Below are 21,922 nucleotides of genomic sequence, written 5' to 3' on the forward strand. Positions count from 1 at the left end.
TTGCCCAGAAATGTGAGTTGAGTTGTAATTTAAAAACAGTTTACAGCTTGCACAACTTTGTGAGTATACTACGAAATTGCAGCATTTAAAAGGATGAATTTTATAGTATATGAGTTATATCTCAGTTTTTTAAAAGAATATTAAAATGTCACTTAGGGGGTACTCAGCTTTAATTTTAAGCACCACAATTCCCAACAAGAGTATTATTGCGAGGGGAACCTGTGGATCTTGTTAGTAGTCCATGATATCTAACAGTAGTACAGAATATTAATACAGAGTACAGAAAAGTACAATACAGAATAACCATATTATTAAAGCAGAATAATATTCTCTAAGTACCAAGTGAATTATCTATACAAATCTAGCACATGAACACATTTAATGAATACTTATTATCATAATTATAATTAATTATTTATAAAATAATGATAATAACATGTTTATTGTGATGCTAAACTTGATGTAAGGACCTTACACAAGGCAGTCATTTAATAAATATTCATTATCACAATTGCTTGTGATTTTGAATCAGGTTGGTGTGGCAAAGCACATATTTGTGACATTAGGAACATAAGGGGGACATCTGTGGAACAGGGCAAGAGCCTCCATGTCCCAGGATAGATTGGAGACTGGGCCTTTGGGGAACAGCTCAGATCAGGTTACCGTCTTGAATCAGAGCTGGATTCAGTGTGTGCAGTCAAGATTCACAGGGCAGACGTTCAGATTCAGGGGGAAGTAATGGCGTAATGGTTGGTGAGGTGCCATGACAGGGCAAGTTTGGGATGATTTACATCCACTTAGCCTGGCAGCGCACAGTGAACCATGCACAGGAAGGAAAAGTCCAACCTAATCTGCAACTGTGGCCACAGAGACTCCAAATAGCAAGCGCCTGAATACAGACTACAGCCGTGGACTTGTGGATAACAAGTCCAGTTGAGAGGTCAGAATCCAAGCGTGAAATTAATGGTCACCTAAGCTGTAGTAAATTACAGACAGAGGTTGACAAAGAGAATTGTATAGAATTCCAGTGACTGCACGGAGCAAGATACACAGGTTTCCCTTACAATAACACTCTTGGTGGGGAATTGTGGTGCTTAAAATTAAAACTGAGTACCGCCTAAGTGACATTTTAATAAACTGAGATATAACTTGCATACTATAAAATTCATCCTTTTAAATGCTAAATGTCATGGTTTTCAGTATATTCACAAAGCTGTGCAAGCTCTAAGCTGCTTTTTAAATTATAACTCAACCCCCTTTTGGGGCAGTCACCATAGATTTCCCTTTAAGGCATGCATTTGTATTTGCAAAGAACAACTGCTGTTTCTACTTGCCTGACATCTAGTCGTCCTTCTGGCAGACACCCTAAAACTCAGCTGGGATACTGCCTGTCTTCATTTACACAGCAGTGTGGTTTGGACGTGGTTCACGGGATGACCTAGGAACCCAATTAGTGGGCAATTATGATACATTAACCTCCCCTGATATGCTAACCTCCTCTAGCCAGGGAGGTTAGGTCTTGGTGGACCAAAACCAACACTAACCCAAGGTAGACCATTTGTCTCAATGGCTATAATCTCTGACATTAATTTGAACTGTTGGGAAAGATCTGTACACCCTTCTCTGGAGCTGCTTATGTGGTAGGGCTTAAACCTGGAGATTCGACCAACCACCTCTGCCTCTGTCTGGGGAGAGCCAGCCTCTGAATGAAGTCAGCGCATAATACCATAGTCCTGAGAAGTTGCACATGGATTTCTTCATCTGTTATGAACACACCTCTACCCATACTCTTTTCCTTTCAGCTAGGCAAAAATTTTTTCCTTGGGGTAAGAGGAATTGAGATTCTCTCACTCCCAAATGAAATATTCATGAAAAATAGAATATTGTTCATCTTATTTTGAACGTGGTAATAATGAGGTACAGAGAAGCTGATGACTTGCAAAATATACTACAAGCACAGTAGCAGAAGTACTTTGTCAAATGCTCTCTGACCCCAAGTCCAGTTCTCTTGAGAAGCCCTAGGTGGCTTCTCCTTTAATTTCAGGAAATTGTTCAGAAGTGATCTGAACAACCATAATGCTCTTTTTAGTTTTCATTGATGGGTGACTTCACACTGAAGAGTGAAAATTTGAAACACAGAATATTCATCAATAGAAGCTTCAAATATGGTAAGACAATCTTTTTGGTAGTAAAAGATGGGGATAAAATGTCTGTAACAAAATGCAAGAAAAGAAAAAATTGCCTGTTTTTGGTCTATAATTACAAGCGAAAAAAATACCAGAGCAACAAGCTCATTCAAGTAACAATGCTCCTTCAGCTACATGTCAACAAATCCCTCAACACTTCTGCTTTTCAAAGCCTGCCAGTCAGAGTACTTCATGCTTCTCCAAACCCTACAGAAGCTCAGCAGATTTCTCTGTTAAGAGACTGGGCGCTCCAAGGGGTAATCCTTTGCTTGGCAAGAAATACATGCACAGTTTTGGCTCACCTTTCATGAAGGAGGCAGAGGCGACTTTCGTCATTATCTGCTGGGTCATATTGGTGACAGGTGTGTAAGCAATAACAAACGAAGAGTCTCCGAAGGAATCTACCCGTCCCAGGTCCATGATTGGAAGTGAAGAAAAATCATTCACTTCGTGACTATTAGGATATAGGTATAAGCAGAGCAGTAGGAGCAATGAGTTCAACCATTCCTACACCATCCAAAAGAAAAAGAAAATCATTAAATTTTTTCAAATTAGTCATCCACAATCATTTGTTCATACAGTTTGTCTTATTGTTCACTTTTTAAATTTCATCATATCCCTCATCATGAACCATTGAAAATATTGTCCAGTACAAGATTCAGCAGTCTGAATATTTAGAAGACATCAAAGTTTAACCAGGACTTTTTATTATATGGTAAGATCATAGGAGCTTATGCTACTTTTTTCTTGGATCTGATTACATTTCCAAATTTTCTACTGTTTTTGAAGAGAATGATTTATTTTTAAAAAGAGAAAGATTTGAAGAGAAGATGCCAGTTACCTATTTCTGTGGGCTGATTTGTTTATCTGCACCTTCAGAATACCAGTATCTTCACCTGAGCATCTATTTGTGGGAACACTAGCAAAATGTATGACTACCGACTTTAAAAACTTTTATAGGATTCTCCATTGCAGACCAACTTCAGTGTCTTAGACTTTAGTTAATGGGTGCGTCAAACGAAATGTCCTCAGACAGATCTGTGGTTCAAAGAACAACTTCTTCTGTTGTATATATTTTTTTTTTGAGAGATAAACAAAGCAGTGATACCACCGGAAGAGTGTACATTTTCCTATCATAAATACAAAGTGACATAGATATTGAATCATACCATTGAAGACTCTCTTTTCATTCTCCATTTTTTAAGAAAGTTCTTGCACAATAAGGCCCATGTTTGCTGACACACACTTATCTCTCTCTCAGTCATTTTGCCTGTTTGATAAGAACAGGAGAAGATTCAGTACATGTGAAGGTCTTAATGAGAAGAAATACTTTGCAAATAAACAAACAAACATACAACAAGAACAGCCAGGTGACTCAAGTTCCAGAGGAGTGCTTAGAATCTGAGTGCTCCCCCGTTAGCATTTTACAACTCCCCTGCTTCCCTTTTCTCTCCACTTCCAAACTCTTTACTCCATCATTTTCTGGTTATGCATTGTGTCAGTAGTCAATGCATTTCTTGCTTCTCAGCTCCAAATTCAGCCTTTGCAGCCTGCTCTGTGAGAATGGATATGGGCCCTTCGGCTGTATTCCGTTACCAGCAGACATGTTGTAAAGCTTTGTCGGTAAAGAGGACTTGAGGGACGCTGGAGGGAGTCCCACTGGGAGGGACACTGCAAGAGGACATTGAAGAAGAGGCACCCCTGGTGTCAGTGTGGTTCACTGTCCTGGTTCCTAGGAAACACTCGTCATGCTCAGATTGAATGGTTTTCTCCCATACAAAGTGCCTGGACTGTGCAGGTTTTACTGTGTGTTTTCAGTAGCCCTTGATCCAGGAGCAGTAGTGTACTGGGAGCCCAACAGCAAAGCCAGTCCCCAGAGCTCTGCTTTCATGAGGCTCCTATCGCCAAGACAGGGCCCTCCAGTCTTCATCCTCGTCGCGGGATGTCCGGCTTCCCTGCCATCCACTGGGCTGCAAGCACACCTGCTCCAAACCCGCCTTATTCCACACACTACCCCCCCATCCAAGTTTGTTCTTCCCTCAGCCTTCGGATGCCCTTTAGAGTTCTCAGTCCATCTGTACACCTATTCTCCTATAGCTGTGTAATTATTCTCTCTATTAAATCCCACCTTGTTTAAATTACTGGGTGGTTTCTGACTGCACTCAGAGCAATGCATATATGCACACCTCTTAGCTTCCATTAGTACATCCTTAACACACCTAACTTCACATCTCTGTAATACTTACTTAAGAACATGAGTAAATGATCAGTTTTAGGAACCTATCTAAGATGATTCAATAGGATGGTTGTTATTTCTAGAAGTCACTGCAATTTATACTGATTTGTTGTGAGAAGACTACATTTCCTTTTCCCTCTGAAAAACTTCTTAACTTTTACTTTCCTTCTGCAAAAAAATTAGAACATTAAGATAGGAAAGTCACCAGGGTTTAGAACCTGGCAGACTATAAAGAGGATTGTATTTTAAAATGACATTCTTGTTCCCATCTCTGAGAATATATTTATGTTTCCTAGGAAACTTTTTTTTTAATGGAAATATCACATCATTTATTATACTTATCTTCTTCTTACAAAGATTTTCTAGATACTTTAGCTGTCTGCTGAATTCCAATCCTGGTCATTTTGGTTACTATATAGAAATTTGGTTGAAACTTTAATTTAAAGTTTACACAAAATAGATTTGCCTTTACCACCTACGGCTAATTAGCTTTGGCAATGGCTTTTACACGACACTATGGGGAGACTGTGATGTACCTAATCTTGTGCTTGAGTGGAGGGTAGAAACTCCACCCGAACTGGCTCGGCCAGGCTTTAGCTGGATTAAGAACCCAGGGTCCCAGGACTCGTGTGTGTAGGCTAGTTCACTGTGAAACATCCCATGGACTCTACCTAAAATGGCCTACAGAGAGCAGCATTATTCTTCCAGAGACACTGCACCAGCAACCAGAGAGCAGGAGTTGAGGAGACCACACTCTTCCCCTGGCAGACGCAGCAAGCCTCAGTTTTAGCAACGCTGAGCAGAGAGCATGTATGAGTGTGTGGGTGTGTGGTGCTGGTGGTGGTGGTGGTGAGGATCAGGTAGGGGCACTTACACATACCTTTTTGTGCAACAGGGACCCAAAATACCTCCCAGGAGATGCCTCAGTGCATAATAATAGCCCATCATTCCACAGCCCCAACCAGCCATACTATACACGTTGAGCTTGCTGAGGCTTTCCTGTGGGACTGGAGTGTTCTCAAAAGGACTTCGCTGTAGGGAGAAACAGTGTCTAAGCTGAATTACAGAAAGTAAAGAGATTCTGGAATGACCACCAGTTTCCTGGGCAGCATGCCAGAGACCTGACTGGGAAGAACAGGTCAGGACTTTTGAGCATAGCTTCACCCTGAATTTGGCTCCTAAATCCTGAATTTGGAGCAAGCAGTCTGCTCCTCTTATGTGTGTGCCATGCTGCCCGCATGGCTGCCTTGATCTCTCTGTAGTGATAAGGAGAGGGTATGCCCCCCACGCGAGGCCCGCACTCCATCCAGAGCAGGACAACGTCCAGGGCTGCGCCATATCCCAGAGGCAAAGCTCGGGTAGGATGTACAGGGGCAGGTCCACTGGGAGGCGTATTAGCCAAGACAGCTGCAGAGCGCATTGCCAAGGGGAAGAGCCTCCACATGGAGGCCTGAGGAGGCTGAGAGGCAAGTCTGAGTAGAAGCGGACTGGGTATAGAGGTTACAAAGCCAGGAGATGACATTTGGAGGGAGGATGCGAATTTCCAGAGAAAAGCATTAGGTAAGGTGTCCAATGAGAAGGGGCTGAGGATCCCCATAGGTTGTTCTTAATGCAGAGAATTCAGTGTGGATGTTTTGAAGTGGACTGTGCAGGGCTGTGCAGGAGGGTAAACTGGCCCAGAGTGGTCTCCTCACTGCAGTCAGCCACAGCCCAGTGTAGCATGGAAACCTCAGTCTGGCTTCAGCCCCTTAAATTTTCCACTGTAAAGTAGTATTACTTACTTTATTTTTCCCCAATTCATGTACGTTTTGTAATTTATCAAAAGGCCAACAATGCACCAAGTACCTATCTTCCAATGGAAAAAGCTCTGATTCTTCTTCCTGTTACACAGTTGTTAAACTCAGAACAAAATGCTTACACCAAAAGAGCATCAAAGTTCTATTTACTGAAAATAGTGTGCATTTGAAATAATATTGTGATAAGGAAACACTTAAATTTATTATTTAATAAATCAAACTTATTTTGATTAAAATAAATCAAAGTTTGATTTGTGTCCTCAAAGTAAAAGATCCTGAAAAGCATCTTACATTTCCAAAATTCCTACAGCTTGAGAGAGACAGGGACAATAAAAATATTTCTGCACATGCTTTTGGTAAACTGCCTCAAAGTCAAAAAAAGTTTATCCAAAAGGCTCCCAAATCATTGTGCAATAAAAGTAAATAACTATAATTTCAAAAACAATCCAGGTTTATACATCGATTCTCAAGATTCTTAATTCTTCACTATCAATTTGTTAGCAAATTTCAGCTTATTCTCACACTCAGTTTCTGGTTTAGAACCATATACTAGTTGCCTATTTTTTTAAAAGAAAACTTCTATTTTTAACTCAATGCTTTCATGTACATAATATTAAACACCAGATATTCAAAAACATCAAAATAGCTCATTAATTTTCAAAGTAATTTCTCCCCAGATGGTTGACACTCAGTTCCCAAAGCCTTATTTATAAATTGATGATAGGAAAAAATGAAAAATGAGAGAGAGTAAAAAAGAAACCCCCCAAACACATAAAACAGAAAAACATGCAATGCACTTACTTTTGAGAACTCTGAAGCAAGGAGTCTAGAAACACCATTTATCCACTGGTCTCATTTAGAAGACAATGATTCGCATTTTTTTGTGTGTTTTCTACCACAATCCTAGAATTTGCTTTAACTATTTCACTTCTGTGCAAGTTCCTGTGAAGATTGTTCGCAGGGCAGTTGCGATCTCAGTTCTGCTGGCCCTCCCAAACATCACGTTCACGTGATCACTCCAGGCCTGTTTGTCTTTTCAACTGACATTCAGCCAGCTCCTGCTGCCCAGGGGCATTCATACTTGGCTGCCTGGCTGTTTTGTATAATAAAGAGCCATCTTAAAGAGGAAACCTGATATTTGTAAGCTTTTCTTTATTGCATCCAAGATGATTGTGGCCAATATAAAAATTTAACACACTATCTTTCAATGTATCAAAAGACCACGAGGAAGTAAACCGTTAAATGGGAGAGAAGCTCTTCTCTCTACACAGATCTCTGGACTGCCTGACTGAAATCTTCACTCGGATAATCAGGGTTTTTCATCTCTGTTTCCCATTTTCATTCAGTTCAGAATATTTTCTGTCTCCCTCAAGACCTACTCTTTGATCCATGAGTTATTTAGAAGTGTGTTGTTTAATTTCCAAGTGCCTGCAGATTTTCTTGTTATCTTGTAGTTATTGATTCTTAGCTCAATTCTATTACACTCAGCAAATTAATTTTCTGCATCAAATTTGTTAGGACCTCTTTTAAGACCCAGGATATAATCTATCTTGGTGAATATTCAATATGCATTTGAAAAGAGGTATATTCTGATTGAGTGAGTGAGTGGAGTATTACATAAATATCTACTAGATCTAGCTGGTTGATGGTGTTCACTTTTTCTATATTTTTGCTGATTTTCTGTCTACTAGTTCTGTTGTGAATGAGAGAGGAGTATAGAAAATAGTCACAAAAATTAGGAATATTTCTGTTTTTCCTTCCAGATCTAACAGGTTTTGCCTCACATCATTTGAAGCTACGGTGTTAGGTGCATACTTTGTGAATTCCCCTTTTTATCATGATGTGATGTCCACCTTTATCTCTAATAATTTTTTGTGCTCTGAATTTGTCTGACATTAATATAGATAGTTCTGCTCTTTTTAATGGGTGTTTTTATGGTATATTTTTTCCATCCTTTAATTTTCAACTATCTATGTTATTATATTTGAAGTGAACCTCAGAAGACATCTTATAGTGTAGTCACTTTTTATTTGTTCATTTGTTCATCCAAAATCCAATCTGACAATATATGTCTTTTAATTGATATGTTTAGATAAGTTACATTTAATCTAACTACTGATATTTTTGGATTCAGATCTGCCATTTTGCTGTTTTCTGCTTGTCCTCTCTGGTTTTCATTTTTGTGTTTCCCATTTCCCGGCTTCTTTTGCACTATTTGAACATTTTTTAGCATTCACTTTCATTTACCTATGTATTTTTAAACCACACATGTTTGTATATTAGTGAGTACTCTGGGGATTACAAGGAAACATTAACTTTACATAGTCTACTTGGAAGCAATATTTTATCACTTTAAGTGGAATGTAGAAACATTTCCATCATATGCAGCAAAATAGGTAGGCAGCCAATAGGGAGCTGCTTAATAGCTACAGCCAGAAAGAGTCACAAAATAGAGAGTAAGAGGCTAAGGGCAGTCACCATTGAGCCAATAAAAGTTATTATCCCCTGCTTAGTGACCAGTCCTGAGCTAATTTTCAGATTCAGAATCTATTGTCCGAAGAAGTAGCCAGAAGGAAGGATCCTGCAACATTCTGACAAGCATATAGTCTGATGATTCCCCCACTCCTTATTCGCAGGAACCTATAGCCATTTACTTGGATGACTGTATTTGGAGAAAGAAATTCTCAGACATCTCAAGGGCTATTGGTCATACGGTGTAAGCAAACACTGATACCTGAAAAACCAAAACGTCACCATGGCCCCACTGCTAGAATGGGGGTAAGGTGCCAAGGTAATAAATAGGGTTCTGAGTAAACTCTGTCTTTATGTGATCCCACTGGGTCTATGAACACATCCAGTGGTCATTTCTCTAACACAAGTTTATCATTAGAATTGATATGTTTGACAGTTGGAATAACCCCCCTCCCACCCATCCCAACCTCCTATTGTGTCCTTGGCCTTTGGGTAAGAACTCTTATAAATAGGAAGGGTAAGCGGACACCTCTTACTATTTCCTCAACCCCACCCTAAGACAAAAGAGTTAATTAGGAACAATATTGCATCTTGAGGAGGGGAAAAGCAGAGAGCATTGATGACATAAAGGATACAAAGAGTGGGGGCTACACATCTTCATTTAATTTGCCAGCCTTCTCCCTCCAGACACCACAGGGATGCTGGAGGATGACGAGACTATTGTGAGTGCAAACAGGTAGTGGTCCCAGTCACTGATGCCTCGTCAGACATGGTGCCTCTTCCTAAAGCAGGTCCATGGGATTCAACCGTGGATTAGCCAGATGCCTTCTTTCTCACTTTGATTGGAAAATAGTATTCGAAAAGTTCATATTCAGGTGAGTTACACGGTAACACTCCTTTACGGTCTTGCCTCAGGGTTATGTTAACCCTCCTGCTTCTCTTGCAGTCTTAAGACATCTGGAGTACCTGGGCATCTCAGAGCATCACACTGATACGCCGACAGCAGCATGCTGCTCAGTCAGGACACGCGCGGGATGACGGATGCCTAGTATACTCGGTGACTTGGTAAGACCTACATGCTCCAGAGAGAAGGAGATAAATCCTGTGACGATCTGGGAACCTATCGCTTCAGTAAAGGTTTCATGAGTCTAGTGGTCAGGGACTCTCTGCCGACCTCCTTCAAGTAAAAGACAAATCGCCACATCTTGCATCCCCTACCAATGAGAAGAATGGTACCTGGATGTCTCTTTGAACCCTGGAGGCAACACATTCAACATCTAGTAGTACTGCTCCAACTCATCAACTGCGTGAGAGGGAAGGATGCCCCCTTCAGGTGAGGGAGTCGGAAGGGGCTGTCCAGCAGGCCCAGAGTGTGCTTGAGGGATATGATCTGCAGACCCGATGGTAGAAGCGGTGTCAGTGGTGGGAAAATGCTGTTCATTGTGTGGGCTTTCTGTCCTTGAGGAATAGATCAGATACTTATCAGGCTATGACCCCTTTACCAATTAAGAGTTTAGGAATAAGTAGAAAATCACTTTGCTTAATCAACCTTGCACATTGTAACAGTGTTACTCAGGGCAGTCTGCTTCTAAAGATAATCTGCATAAAGAGCTTTACAGTTTACAAAAGCTCCTACCTGCAGTTTCTCCCTTGAGTCCCAAACGACCTGGTGGATAAGTGGGATTAAGAGGATGCCAGGCTCACTAAGCCACGAGGTTTACTCTCAACCATGTAGCTAGAAAGAAGCCAGTCCGGTTTCCACCATTTTAAAAATGAAGCTTAACCCTAATGGTGGGACTGCCTCTGATTTCCAGACAGCCTGCTCTCCATCCTTCTCAGGAGTGTACTTCCACTTTGCCTATAAACACCTGCCCCTTAAGAATGAAAAAAATTAAGGCAAGATGCCAGTCCAGTCTCAGATGACCTGACTTCCAAATTCCCACCTCTTCCTCAAATAACACAAGGCAAATTAGATGTTTAACCTTCTATATTCACAAATAGATAGTGGAGGACTATACTCCATACAGACTGCCTGTCTTATGTTTTTTGGTTTGGTTTCATTTTTTATCATAAACCTAAAAGGAGTCCAGAAAATAATTGGAATTAGTATTTACTTTTTATATTGGGAGATAATTTAAGAATCAGGCCAACATCCAACATCCAACGCTGGCCTAAACGAGAATTGCAATGTTTTTAACATCCAGAACCTACATCCAATATCTGTATATTTACCAGTCTGTCTATTACTGCTGTCTATTATCAATCTACCTACCTATCTGTATATCCACTGTTTTTATTATCTATCTATCATCTATCTATCTATCACCTATCTGTCTGTCATCTATCTGTCAATCATCTATCTAACTATGCGTCCACCCCTCCATCCCCTGCACCTACCCCCCTATCCATCTCCCTACCTGTGTGGGCTCTCACTGGATGATCTCTGGCAATGCCATCACTGACTTCATCCCAGCACTTGCACTTCTGGCATGAAGACTCATTTCAGCATTTCTATGAAAAATTATAACATGAGTTCCACAATAGCTTTTACCAAATAATTTGTATGGTTATTAAATATTAAGGCATAATATTAAAACTACAAAAATAATTCCCTTACCAAGCAGTAGAGGCTTAAAGAATCCTAGGGTCTTTGGGCTTGCCGGCCATCCCTGCCGGAGCAGCCACATCACTCGGTGATCAGTTTCCTCATCCAAGTCATCTAAGTCTAGCTCCTCTTTCTTTGAAGAGCCCCAGGAAAACCCAAAAGAAGGGAAAGGAATAAACAGTGAGGGATGTTGTGCCGCCTCCTAAAGTGCCACGTGAGTAGGAAGAAGACGCTTTATTGACCAATCACTTTCACATACTGTTGTCTAATCACCAAAATACAACCCTCATGCTCCAGGGTGGACTGCAAGAGGTGTCCTCCTCCAGGATGATGTTCTGACTGCAAGAGGGTGCACCTGTTTGAAGGGTTCACACATTTTCAGATCCAGATGGTCTGCAAAATCAACAAAGGACAAGTAACAAATACAAAAGTATCTTGAATGAACAATATAAGGTACTAAACATCCAGGGATTGAGTGTGTCAGGGGTTAAAATATGCCAAAGCATTTTGCTTATGTTTGAGAAGACAAAAAGTGCTTACATGTGGCATAGTTCATGACCTCTGAACTCAAAGGGAGGAAACAATGCTCAGAAGGCTCCCTGCCTGTACATGACTTACTGTTAGCAGATTCAGCACAGCCATGGGAAGCTGTGGTGGGGATGAGATGTTTGAAGAAGGAAGTGTTAGAAGATTATAGTAACAAATGCCTATGGTTTTCTAGGGAGCAGATACCCTTGCAGGTCTGCTTCCAGAAACCATTGCAGTTTGTCCCTAACTGGGTTAATGCTTTGACTTGTTGACTAAAATAGACTGGGAAGGGCAGTTTGAGTCCAAAGAGGAGCCCAGGAGACTAGAAATACACCACCAACCACAGCGGCTGGTACTGGCCACAGTGCTACTGTGAGAAAAGAGACAACTGGCCACATGACCTAGAAAGCTGAGGTGCTCAGCTTATCAAAGAATGGAACAAAAGGTGTGTCATGGTGACCCCGGGTGCTCTCAAGAAGAGTTTGTGAGTCTTCCAGAACCAGACTGAAAGTATTTTGCATATTTCCTTAAGGCAGGGGACAAGCAAGGAAAAGATCACTGAGCAGCAAGAAGACAAAAAATGGGAAGAGCATGTCAGAGGGAATGTGCAGGATGCTGAGCTAGAAAGTGCCGCCAACCACAAGAGAATGTTATTCACGTTGAGATGAGTGTTATTCATGTTTGCATGAGTGACCTGTTTCTTAATGTATGGTGAAAACCAGTAAAATACTATCAGCTACAAAGGGATGTATGCTCAATGTGCTTAATGTGTGTGTCTCTATGCTCAAAAAAAATACAGTCTCCTTTGACGAATATGTTTAACTATCTTATCTTGTCCCAACATATATGCAAAACAAATTTAAAAAACCCAAAATACCACAACAAGATAGGCAAAACCAACTCAGCAACCACATACACTCAGAAACAATCTCACCTTCCTGGTTTCATGCTGTTGAATTTCAGTGTGAGGTTTTAACATTGACCGTATGCAGGCCCAATTCAATGGCTCATATACATGGATTATTTTAATATTTGAAATGATCTGCTTCCCAGCATCACTTCAAAATTGTAGTTCTTATGTATTGTTGATGTGAGGAAACCTTGGGCTGAACGATGTCATCCTCCGTAGTAATTTACAGCTCCCTGGGAAAAATGCCAGAGAGATTGGAGTGAGGCTGGCCTCTGGGCTGTCAGACTACAACCTAGGACTGATGCAATCTGTGGAAAATGTCTTTACAGTCTTTATTTGGTAAATATGGGGCTGTTTGGTATAGCCAGAAAGTCTATGGTAAACTCACCATAAGTAAAGAGATCTATATCACAAGAAGGACTGGGGTTGCAGGGCAAACCAGTCAGGTTAGTGTCTTGGGGAGGGAAGAGGGTAGAGAAAATCCAATGCAAAAGCTCCTGAATCCAAATGGTATTGTGAGTCTTAATTTTAGCTTATTTTCTAAGCTGCCTACTGGACCATGGACATCACTTTTCCAACCAAAAATTCAATGTCCTGATAATACACTATAGTTTCCTGGACATTCCCAGGTAGAGTGGAAATCTAGGTCCATTACCCCCTTACTCCATTTATGCCAAACTGTAATCCTAAACACAGGATAATCCAAATGATTGGGAGACTAGAAATACTTAGCAATTTTGCACCAGATTTTGTTCAGGAATGTTCAGTGTTCCTAATTTGTTACTTAGATAAATATGTTGTATTCAAAAATCAGAAAGCATTAGATTCCAGTGCATAAGATTCAATTTCATGTCTTTGTGGGGCAATAATGTTCACCCACAGTGCTTATCTATGGTGCTTGGTGGTGTTCTTATATTAAGTAATGAGCGGTACACAGATTGAGTTGTAATGTTGCTTTCATATTATTGCAGTAGACGTGGAGCTGTTTCATCTAATTGTCCTTTTAAGGAAGGAATTTCTGCCTGACTCTGGGGAGTGTGATCAGCAGATAGCCTCCATCTCGGTTCCTTCGGGCTCAGCCTTAGCTGCCGAAGCCCATCTGGCACACGATCACATTCTTCCTTGGGGCCACTTGCATCCAGTGACTGAGTGAAGCAAGGTATAAAGCCCAGTTCAACCCAGTGATGGACAGAACTTGCTCCAAGGCTCCCAGCCAGGTTTCCTGAAGCTTTCTTGTTCCTGCATCTCAGCACCACCTCTCTGTCTCTTTTATCTTCCCTTGTTCTCTTTCTTTTATCAGATATTAACTCTTGTTATTTTGCACTAAAAGTTCCAATTTAGTGTCTTGGGCTAGAGAATCCAATATTTACTAACAGAAAGCATGTGATAAGATGGGATCCAGTAAACTGGACCACTTGCTTCCTGGCTGGAAGTTCTACCTGATTTGGGTAGAAGAGTGGCAGTGGAATACAGACTCATGCATGCACAGGTACAAGCATTAAAATTTCCACCAGTGGAAAATCAGGGAATGTCTTGATGGAAGGGAATGCACTGACAGGCACACATTCATAAGGCATTAGAACTTATGGTCTCAGTAAGTAAACAGTAAATATAAGAATGAAGATTTGTGATGGCCATTGCTGAACACCACTGTGGTTGAGGCCCACTAGGAGGCAAGTGGAAACCAGGTGTGGGAGCCACAAGGACTCTTTGGTTCATGCAAGAGTCCATGTCTATATCATATAGAGGAACCAGAAAACCGAGTTTACAACATCATAGTCAGAGTAACTGAACTTATGAGACAGTTAACTGCCCACCATGGCACTGTGGCCCTGGCTGGGAAAATCCAGGGCTCTGAGACATAGGATGGGCACATTTGGGTGGAAGCTTCCAAGTATTAGGACCCTGTAAAGCTGTTAACCTTGCAAACTCACAGAAGTGTCCCGACCTAACTTAGTCAGTCTAGCACTTTCCCATGCGGAAAAATAATCCAGAGGCCTCTGCTGCGGAAGGTAATGGGTGCCCCTCAGGATCTGCCCTCCCCTCTACTCTTGGCCATTAAGCTATAACTGGAGTAAAACTGTTGTAGAACAGAGCCGTGGAAATGCTGAAGGTAGCCAGAGTTCTCCAGAGAAACGAACCAACAGAATACAGAGAGGGAGACAGAGAGGGCACAGTACAGGAACTGGCTCACAGGACTATAAAGGTGGCGAAGCCCCACGATCTGCTGTCTGCAAGCTGGAGAACCAGGACAGCTGGTGGTGTAACTCAGTCTGAGATCAAAAGCCTGAGAACCAGAGCAGCTGGAGGTGTGCCTCCCAGTCTGAGGCCCACGGCCTGAGAAACCTGAACTCATATGTCTGGAGATGGGCCTCCCAGTTCAAAAAGAGAGAGAGAGAACACCCCCTTCCTGTGCCTCTTTGTTCTACTCAGGCCCTCAATAGGTTGGCTGATGCCCATTCACATTAATGAGGGCAGATCTTGAACAGGACTACTGATTCAAATGCTAATCTCTTCTGGAACTACCCACACAGACATACCCAGAAATAATGTATTACCAGTAAACTGGGCATCCCTTTGTCCAGTCAAGTTGACAAATAAAATTAACCATCACCCTGGGCCTTGTAAGGGAACCAAAGGGCTGCTGAAGGTAGAACTAAGCCAACATGTACCCGTGAGAGCCAGAGAAGTACACGTGTGATTAGACTCTAAGGACCCAGAACATAAACTATGGATGGGGAAGGGTTTTATCAACCTCAGAGGTCTCTCTCAAGGCACCAAATCTAACACCCTGGCAAGGATCCCACAAGTTGCTACAAACTCACATGTGCAAAAGCAATGCAAAGATGGCGCTAAATTGAAATGACAAAACTGCCCAGAGGTGGTAGAGGAAGGGATTAAAAGATCATGGAAGTGGGCATGCTGGAATGCAATGCCAGTTGGCTATGGGGTGAATGGTGTGGGCTGATGTGGGCATTGTAGGAGAGTATGATGGAAAAACAGATGACTGCTCAAAAGTTTGGGCCACCTGAAAGGCTGTAGATTCTAAAAGACAACAGTGTCAAGAGGATGTTTTTGAGACAGAAGAGAAAAGGATATTTATGTGTGGAGTGCAGTGTCTTAATCACATGGAGACACAGGAGAGAGGGGAAATGATGGCGTGTGGTCCTGGAGGAATGGTGAGGACATAGGATCAAGGGCAAGGGTGAGGGGTGGCCTGAGACCAGGATACAGAGTACATTGCATTCAGAGGTTCAAAAGAACACATACAAAATCTATTTCCTACTATATTTGTAAGTACAGAACATTATTTTTAAAGAAATCATTTTTTGCAAGGGGCCTTAATATTCTTAGTAAGTTAGGATGTGAAGTCATTGGTTCAAGTGATAAAAGTTGTACTGAGTTTAAGAGATGGGGAGAAAGGAAGTTTGGGAGCTGTTGGTGGAGGGAAAGGAGAGGTCGTGACCGAAATGAATGAAAGGAAACAAATGAAATCAAAGGCCAGTCGGCATCATTCCAAGGTTCAGTGATTTCCTCCAACAGTGTCCGGGCCCCAAAAGGGATAGAAATGGGAGTGTGGCATTGACCCGGAGTTGAGTTGTGGAGACAGACTCATGGATAGAGGTAGAGTGTATGTGCCCACGGGCACAGACTAGATGGTAATGGGAGGGGACATGTCTCAATGGGATGGAAATACAGATAGCTCAGTGTACTCACTGGCTTGAAATCACATAATTCTCTTTTCATAACCTACGTTAATGTCGCTAGACATTTGCCAAGAGGAAGAAAAGTCTGTGAAAAAATAAGCAGAATGAGCTACTCAAACAAAGATGAATAGAACAAGACAAAAAGCTGCATAAAGTGCTATGTTTATTTGTGCTTAATTCTTAGCTCCCTTTTTTAGGACATGGCCTTTTCTACCCTCCTCCAGTTCATCATCCCTTATCTCTGCTCCATCAGCCAAAGTGTACCCCCTCAATTTTTGCTGGGGAAATAAAGATTCTCAGGGAAGGGGTAGATAGTCCAGAGCCTAGAGGGAAGATCAAGGGCAGCTGGAGACATACAGGGCTGATGGAGAAGTCAAACTGAGCCAACAAAAGTGGTTCTTCTCTTGGCCACCACAGTCATTTAGGACTGCTAAATACTCTTGAGCTGGACTACAAATTCATAGCCAGGAAGCAGGTAAAACTGACCATAGTTCTCATTCTGGATTAGGTTTCAATAATTTCCAATCAATCACTGTGCTCTATTTATAGCACACAGGAATAAAATTCTCTTTGTTTTCATATATGCAGTTAAGTTTCTCTCCTTTTAAAGTAAGCAAATGATGGTATGATCCCTATGGACAATTTCAGATCTATATACAATGATTATATTCTAATGCTGGCTGAAATGCACTCCTGTCTTGTTATTTATTTTGAGCTTGTACATCATCAGGCTACCAAAAGACGCTAAAAGGAGAGCCCTCTGCATTTGTTCATGGAGTAGTTCCAGATGACCAGATGATTTCTCTGTATCACTTCAATATTCTTTGCTATAATTGAATTTTCAGAGATTACATTAATCAGTTCTTGCCACAGTTCATTTGCTTTGGTTCGTTGTTTGCTCATGCATAAATGATTCACAGCTGATTGAGCCACTCAGTTTTGGGTCCTATACCCTTTTGTAAATGTTCACAGACCCATGAACTTCAAACAGAAGTTTGCTGGAAGTTTCTGCTTTGGGATAGAATGTAGCAGATTGTGTCAGATCACTGTTTCTACAACAACTCCAAAAGAGCCAGGTACATTTCTTGTCAGAAACCATGCAAGCCAATATCAATAGAGCCATATTAAAGTGCAGAAAGAAATTAGCCCACTTAGATTTCTAACCAAGTAAAAATATCTACCAAAAACGAAGACAAAATAAACACTTTCCAGAAAAACAAAAATAGCTGAGAGAATTTGGCACACTGCAAAAAACTCCTTAAGGATAGATACATAATGTCAACCCGAGAGCTGCTAAAAATAAATAGATAGTGGTATAGATCATATGCCAATAGTATAAAGTGGAACACAAAGAGCACAAAATCATTTTTTTTTAAAAGGACAGAAATAGAGACAAAAGGAAATAGTGAGAAGATGGAAATAAAAATATGGTAGCTCTAACCCAATCACTTCAACAATTACGCTAAATACAAATAATCCAAGCATTCCACTTATAAGATTTCCAAAGTTAATTTTAAAAGTGTGACATAAATACATGCTGTGGACAAAAAAGTCAATTTTAAATTTAAAGATCCAAAGATAAAAACTTAAACAAAGGGAGAAGGTAGACCATGGAAACAGTTAATCTCAAGAAAGCAGGAGTGGCTATATTGATATGATACAAAGTAGACTTCGGGACAAGAATTATTGCCAGAGACAAAGAGGAATATTTCCTAATAATATCGGGGTTAATTCATTAAAACACATGAAAAACCTAAAGGCATACAAGACCTAACAGCAGAGCTTGAAAATTCATGAACAAAAAACATTAGCATATCCACAGTTACAGTTGGAGATTTCAACATTTATACCTCAGTAATTCACAGTCATTAGATAATATTGATAACCTCTGATAACACTGATCATGAAAAAAAGACAGAAGACACAAATTGCCTTACAGCAGGAATGAAAAGATTGATAAAAATATACCAGGTAATTGGAAGTAAGAAATCATGTAGCAATACTGATAACATGCAAAATAAAATTCAATGAAAAAGAAAATATGATAAATAATTTATAACAATTATGGTATCTATTCACCAAAATCCAGCCACTGATTTTGTAAAACAGAAATCACAAAGAGACACGGAGACATAAATAGGAACACAATAATAGTGGGATATTTTAACCCACTCCATTCGGTGTAAGATAGAGAAACTGGACAAAACATAGTGAGGGTATAGAAGATCTGAACAACATAATTTAATAGCTACTATTTATAAATGTCAGTACATAAAACTATTATTTTATAGTTCATATATATGGCTCTATTTTAAATATCTCAGTCAATAATGTACTAGATATAATTCAATGTGTTGTGTATGCAAGTGTGTCTTACATGTATGCATGTGGTTTTGCAACTTTTCTCTAAGCCTGAATTCATTTCAATATATCATTTGTCAATAAAAATAACTACACTCTGATCAGAAAGAACACACGTTCTTCTCTAGGGCACATGAACCAGTCAGAAATATTGACCTATTTATTGGCTCACCAACACAATCCCTGTGTTTCATATAAAGCAGAAATAGTGTAAACAACAATCTCAGAAAACAATGCTACAAAACTGGCAATTAGCAAAATTTGAAAAGGCATTTCAGCTGGAAATTGAAAACCATCTATTGAACATCTCTTGAGTGGAAAGGGAAATAAAAATAGAAGTTAGAGATTTTATAAAATATAATGATAACAAAACACTACGTCAGATTGGTGGCATATATCCACAATTAAAGGGAACTTCATGGCTTTAAATACTGCTGGTTCACAAACTCAGAGCTTCCCGGGTAATCTGAAACCTGCGCCAAACATGCAGGTACATACAGAGCAGGAGAGAGACAAACAAAAAAGGAGAAGAAAAGACTGGAGGGGGCAGGGTTAAGTAACTGGGCACTTACTTACGAAGCTTGTCTTGGGGGCTGCAGCACAAGGAAATTGCTTCTTGGGCTGCCAGAATCTTATAAATTTATATAGAAGCTTTAACAGGTGTGGGTAAAATTGCAAAATTTCCAGAATGCCTCACCTGACTTTGGTGCATCTCCATATCAACGGCGTTCCTAAGGGGCGGAGAGAAGTAGTTCATCTCTTTATCAATGGGTAATTACCAGGGCAACCGAGGGCTTATGGGAACCTGAGAGGTTGGGAGGAGGCTTCGCTTGCTTCTGCTGGAGCAGGAAAGAGCCGGTGCCCGGACTGCAGTTTGTAAGCAATAAATGGTTTTGGACTTTATTTCTCCCTTTGACCGATTTTGATTTTAGGGGTTTTTTGCCCTGGGATTTCCTCTCCCTGGAGTTACATCTGGCGGTGGTCGGCAGGGTCTCTGAACCCGAAATCTGTCTAAATGGGTGCGTCCTTTGGGAGGGCTGCCCCTAGAGATGGCAGGGAGATGCCTGGAACTCCCGTGGTGGATGGTGGAGGCCCAGCGGATGCAGTGGCAGAGGGAGTAGCTTCGCCTGTTATTGCCGACCTGCCTGTGGGGCTTCCAATTCGGGAGCCCCTAATGGGGAATTGGTCTAGGGTAAAGCACCTCCTACAGGGGTGGGGCCTTCCCCGCTGGGGAAGGGTGGGGATACTGGAAGCTGCAGAATTAGCCCTCCATGAGACAGAAGACTGCTTAGAGACCCTGAGTGGCCATGTAGCAGCTGGCACTGTACTGTCTCTTTTCATCGGGATAATGGAAAATGTTATACAAGAGAGAGGGCTATCAGGAGAGAGGATTAGTGAGATGGTTAGCGAGGAGAGAGAGGGACTTGGCAGGAGAGAGACACACTTCAGCATCACTTCTAGGAGCTGGGTGATGACTTATGGGATGCCATTAAGGAAGAGAAACAGTTACTGAAAAGACAGGTCATGCTCCTGGAAGATTCCTTAGCAGCGGTGAGGGGGGAGGCAGCAGGAGAAGCCGCGTAGCAGGAGGCTGTGGGGGAGGGGGAGGAAAGAGCAGTGCCTTGGGCCCCAGAGATGGAGGAGGAACTGGGGTGGGAGAAGAGGAGGAGGCGGGGCCCTGGGCCGATCTGCTGCCGAGGCCACTGCCCAAGGTACCAGCCTCTCCTGTATTAAAGGCCTGCCCAGCTGTAATTAAGAAAATAAAAATGAAACAACCGTGGGCTCCTCAGGGGAAGAAGCCTCCCCCTCCCCAGGCTGTGGAGCACTCCATGCTCTGTCCCTGAATCCAGGATGAGCTGGTGGACATGAGGTCGGGTATAGGCAGAGGCCGTCGGATTCTCTGCCTACATGGCTTTTATGTCTCTGGGATATGGGGCTGGAAAACATTGTTATGTGGGTACTGAAATGAGTAGACTGGCTTCCCTGATGACTCATCCTTCCCTCCAGCAGCGGTTGCAAGTGCCCGTCTTGCCTTAAGGAATCATAAATCAGACACTTCTGGAATGGCTGACAGCTGCCATCAGGGCAGTTTGGCCTAATCAAGATGACTTACCATATTTACCCATTTATCCACTAGTTGCAAAATGTATGTAGAGCTCCAATAGGTATTGTGGGAATTGGGTATGAAAAATATCATCTATAATATGGACCTCCAGGGCCCTGATGAGGAGGTGTTCACTGTAGTAATGAGAAATCTGGTGCTGCATACAGCTCCCACATCTCTCTTTGGGTCCCTAGTGAATACTCTTGCCCCCCACATAGGGCAACCCATAAGAGAGGCTACTCATACTTTAGCAGATCTGGGGGATGTTGAAACAATAAGGGCACAGAAGAAAGTATGGGCTATGACTGAAAGGAGAGGTGCAAAAGGCCCCATGAAGGTCTTGAGGACCCAGATGTGGGTTGATTTGATAAAGGCTGAAGTAGTGAAAGAAAACTTGATGGGCAGCCCAACAGAATCTTGTTAGAACCGTGGCACCAATTAAAGCCAGAGCAGCAGTTCCAGTCGCTGAGGTCCAGGACATGGCAACTGGAGTCAGGGCCTCATGCCTGGCCTGTGTCCCTGCAAAGCTTCATGGGAGACAGTACTCAGAATTTTCCTGAGCCCTCTCCCCCACAGGAGGATGACTGGGCATCGCAGTTTGACAGAGGAGGGTGGGTCAAGGTCCCCACCTTGGGGGACAGGGTGGGGACCAGAGGCCACATGTAGAATTAACAATTCATCGGTCCCTGTGAATGTACAATGTGTCCTGGCGCTGGTGGACACAGGAGCTGAGTGTTCTCTGATTTATGGCAACACTGAGCACTTTACAGGGACCCCTGCTGTGATAGATGGCTATGGGGGTAAGGCTATTAGAGTGAAGAAAGACTAAATACCATTGGGAATAGAGCGTTTCTCCCCAAAGGAGTATATTGTGGACATTCCTCCCATCCCTGAATATATTTTGGGGTAGATATCCTGCAGGGCCTGTGGTTACAGACCAGTGCAGGTGAGTTCAGACTGAGGTTACATGTGGTAAAGGCAGTTCTGAGGGAACATGCTAAGCACGTACCTGTAGCT

The 21,922-nt window shown here is 41.8% G+C and overlaps 1 protein-coding gene and 1 long non-coding RNA gene across 3 annotated transcripts in view; both read right to left on the reverse strand.

Moving 5' to 3' along the window:
• Positions 1 to 7,239, reverse strand: part of ABCA8 (ATP binding cassette subfamily A member 8) — a 59,177-nt gene extending 51,938 nt beyond the window's left edge. Inside the window, exons 1-4 of one of the 2 annotated variants that reach the window (XM_073235834.1) lie at positions 7,020 to 7,239; positions 5,303 to 5,454; positions 3,356 to 3,456; positions 2,489 to 2,693 (exon numbers count right to left, since the gene is read on the reverse strand). In XM_073235834.1, coding sequence (XP_073091935.1) covers positions 2,489 to 2,693; positions 3,356 to 3,451 — 301 coding nt within the window. In that variant the 5' untranslated portion in view covers positions 3,452 to 3,456; positions 5,303 to 5,454; positions 7,020 to 7,239. The remainder of the gene's footprint in view (positions 1 to 2,488; positions 2,694 to 3,355; positions 3,457 to 5,302; positions 5,455 to 7,019) is intronic. The other variant, XM_017675119.3, reaches the window with a different exon arrangement.
• Positions 7,240 to 9,162: 1,923 nt separating this feature from the next.
• LOC108406425 (uncharacterized) lies at positions 9,163 to 12,046 on the reverse strand. The gene is made up of 3 exons (XR_005055700.2): positions 11,308 to 12,046; positions 11,108 to 11,201; positions 9,163 to 10,148 (listed from the first exon to the last, which is right to left on the reverse strand). It is a non-coding gene; the product is annotated as an uncharacterized lncRNA (long non-coding RNA).
• Between the last annotated feature and the right edge of the window lie 9,876 nt (positions 12,047 to 21,922).

This window comes from Manis javanica, chromosome 4 (genome assembly GCF_040802235.1).
Source record: "Manis javanica isolate MJ-LG chromosome 4, MJ_LKY, whole genome shotgun sequence".
NCBI classification, from domain to species: domain Eukaryota; kingdom Metazoa; phylum Chordata; class Mammalia; order Pholidota; family Manidae; genus Manis; species Manis javanica.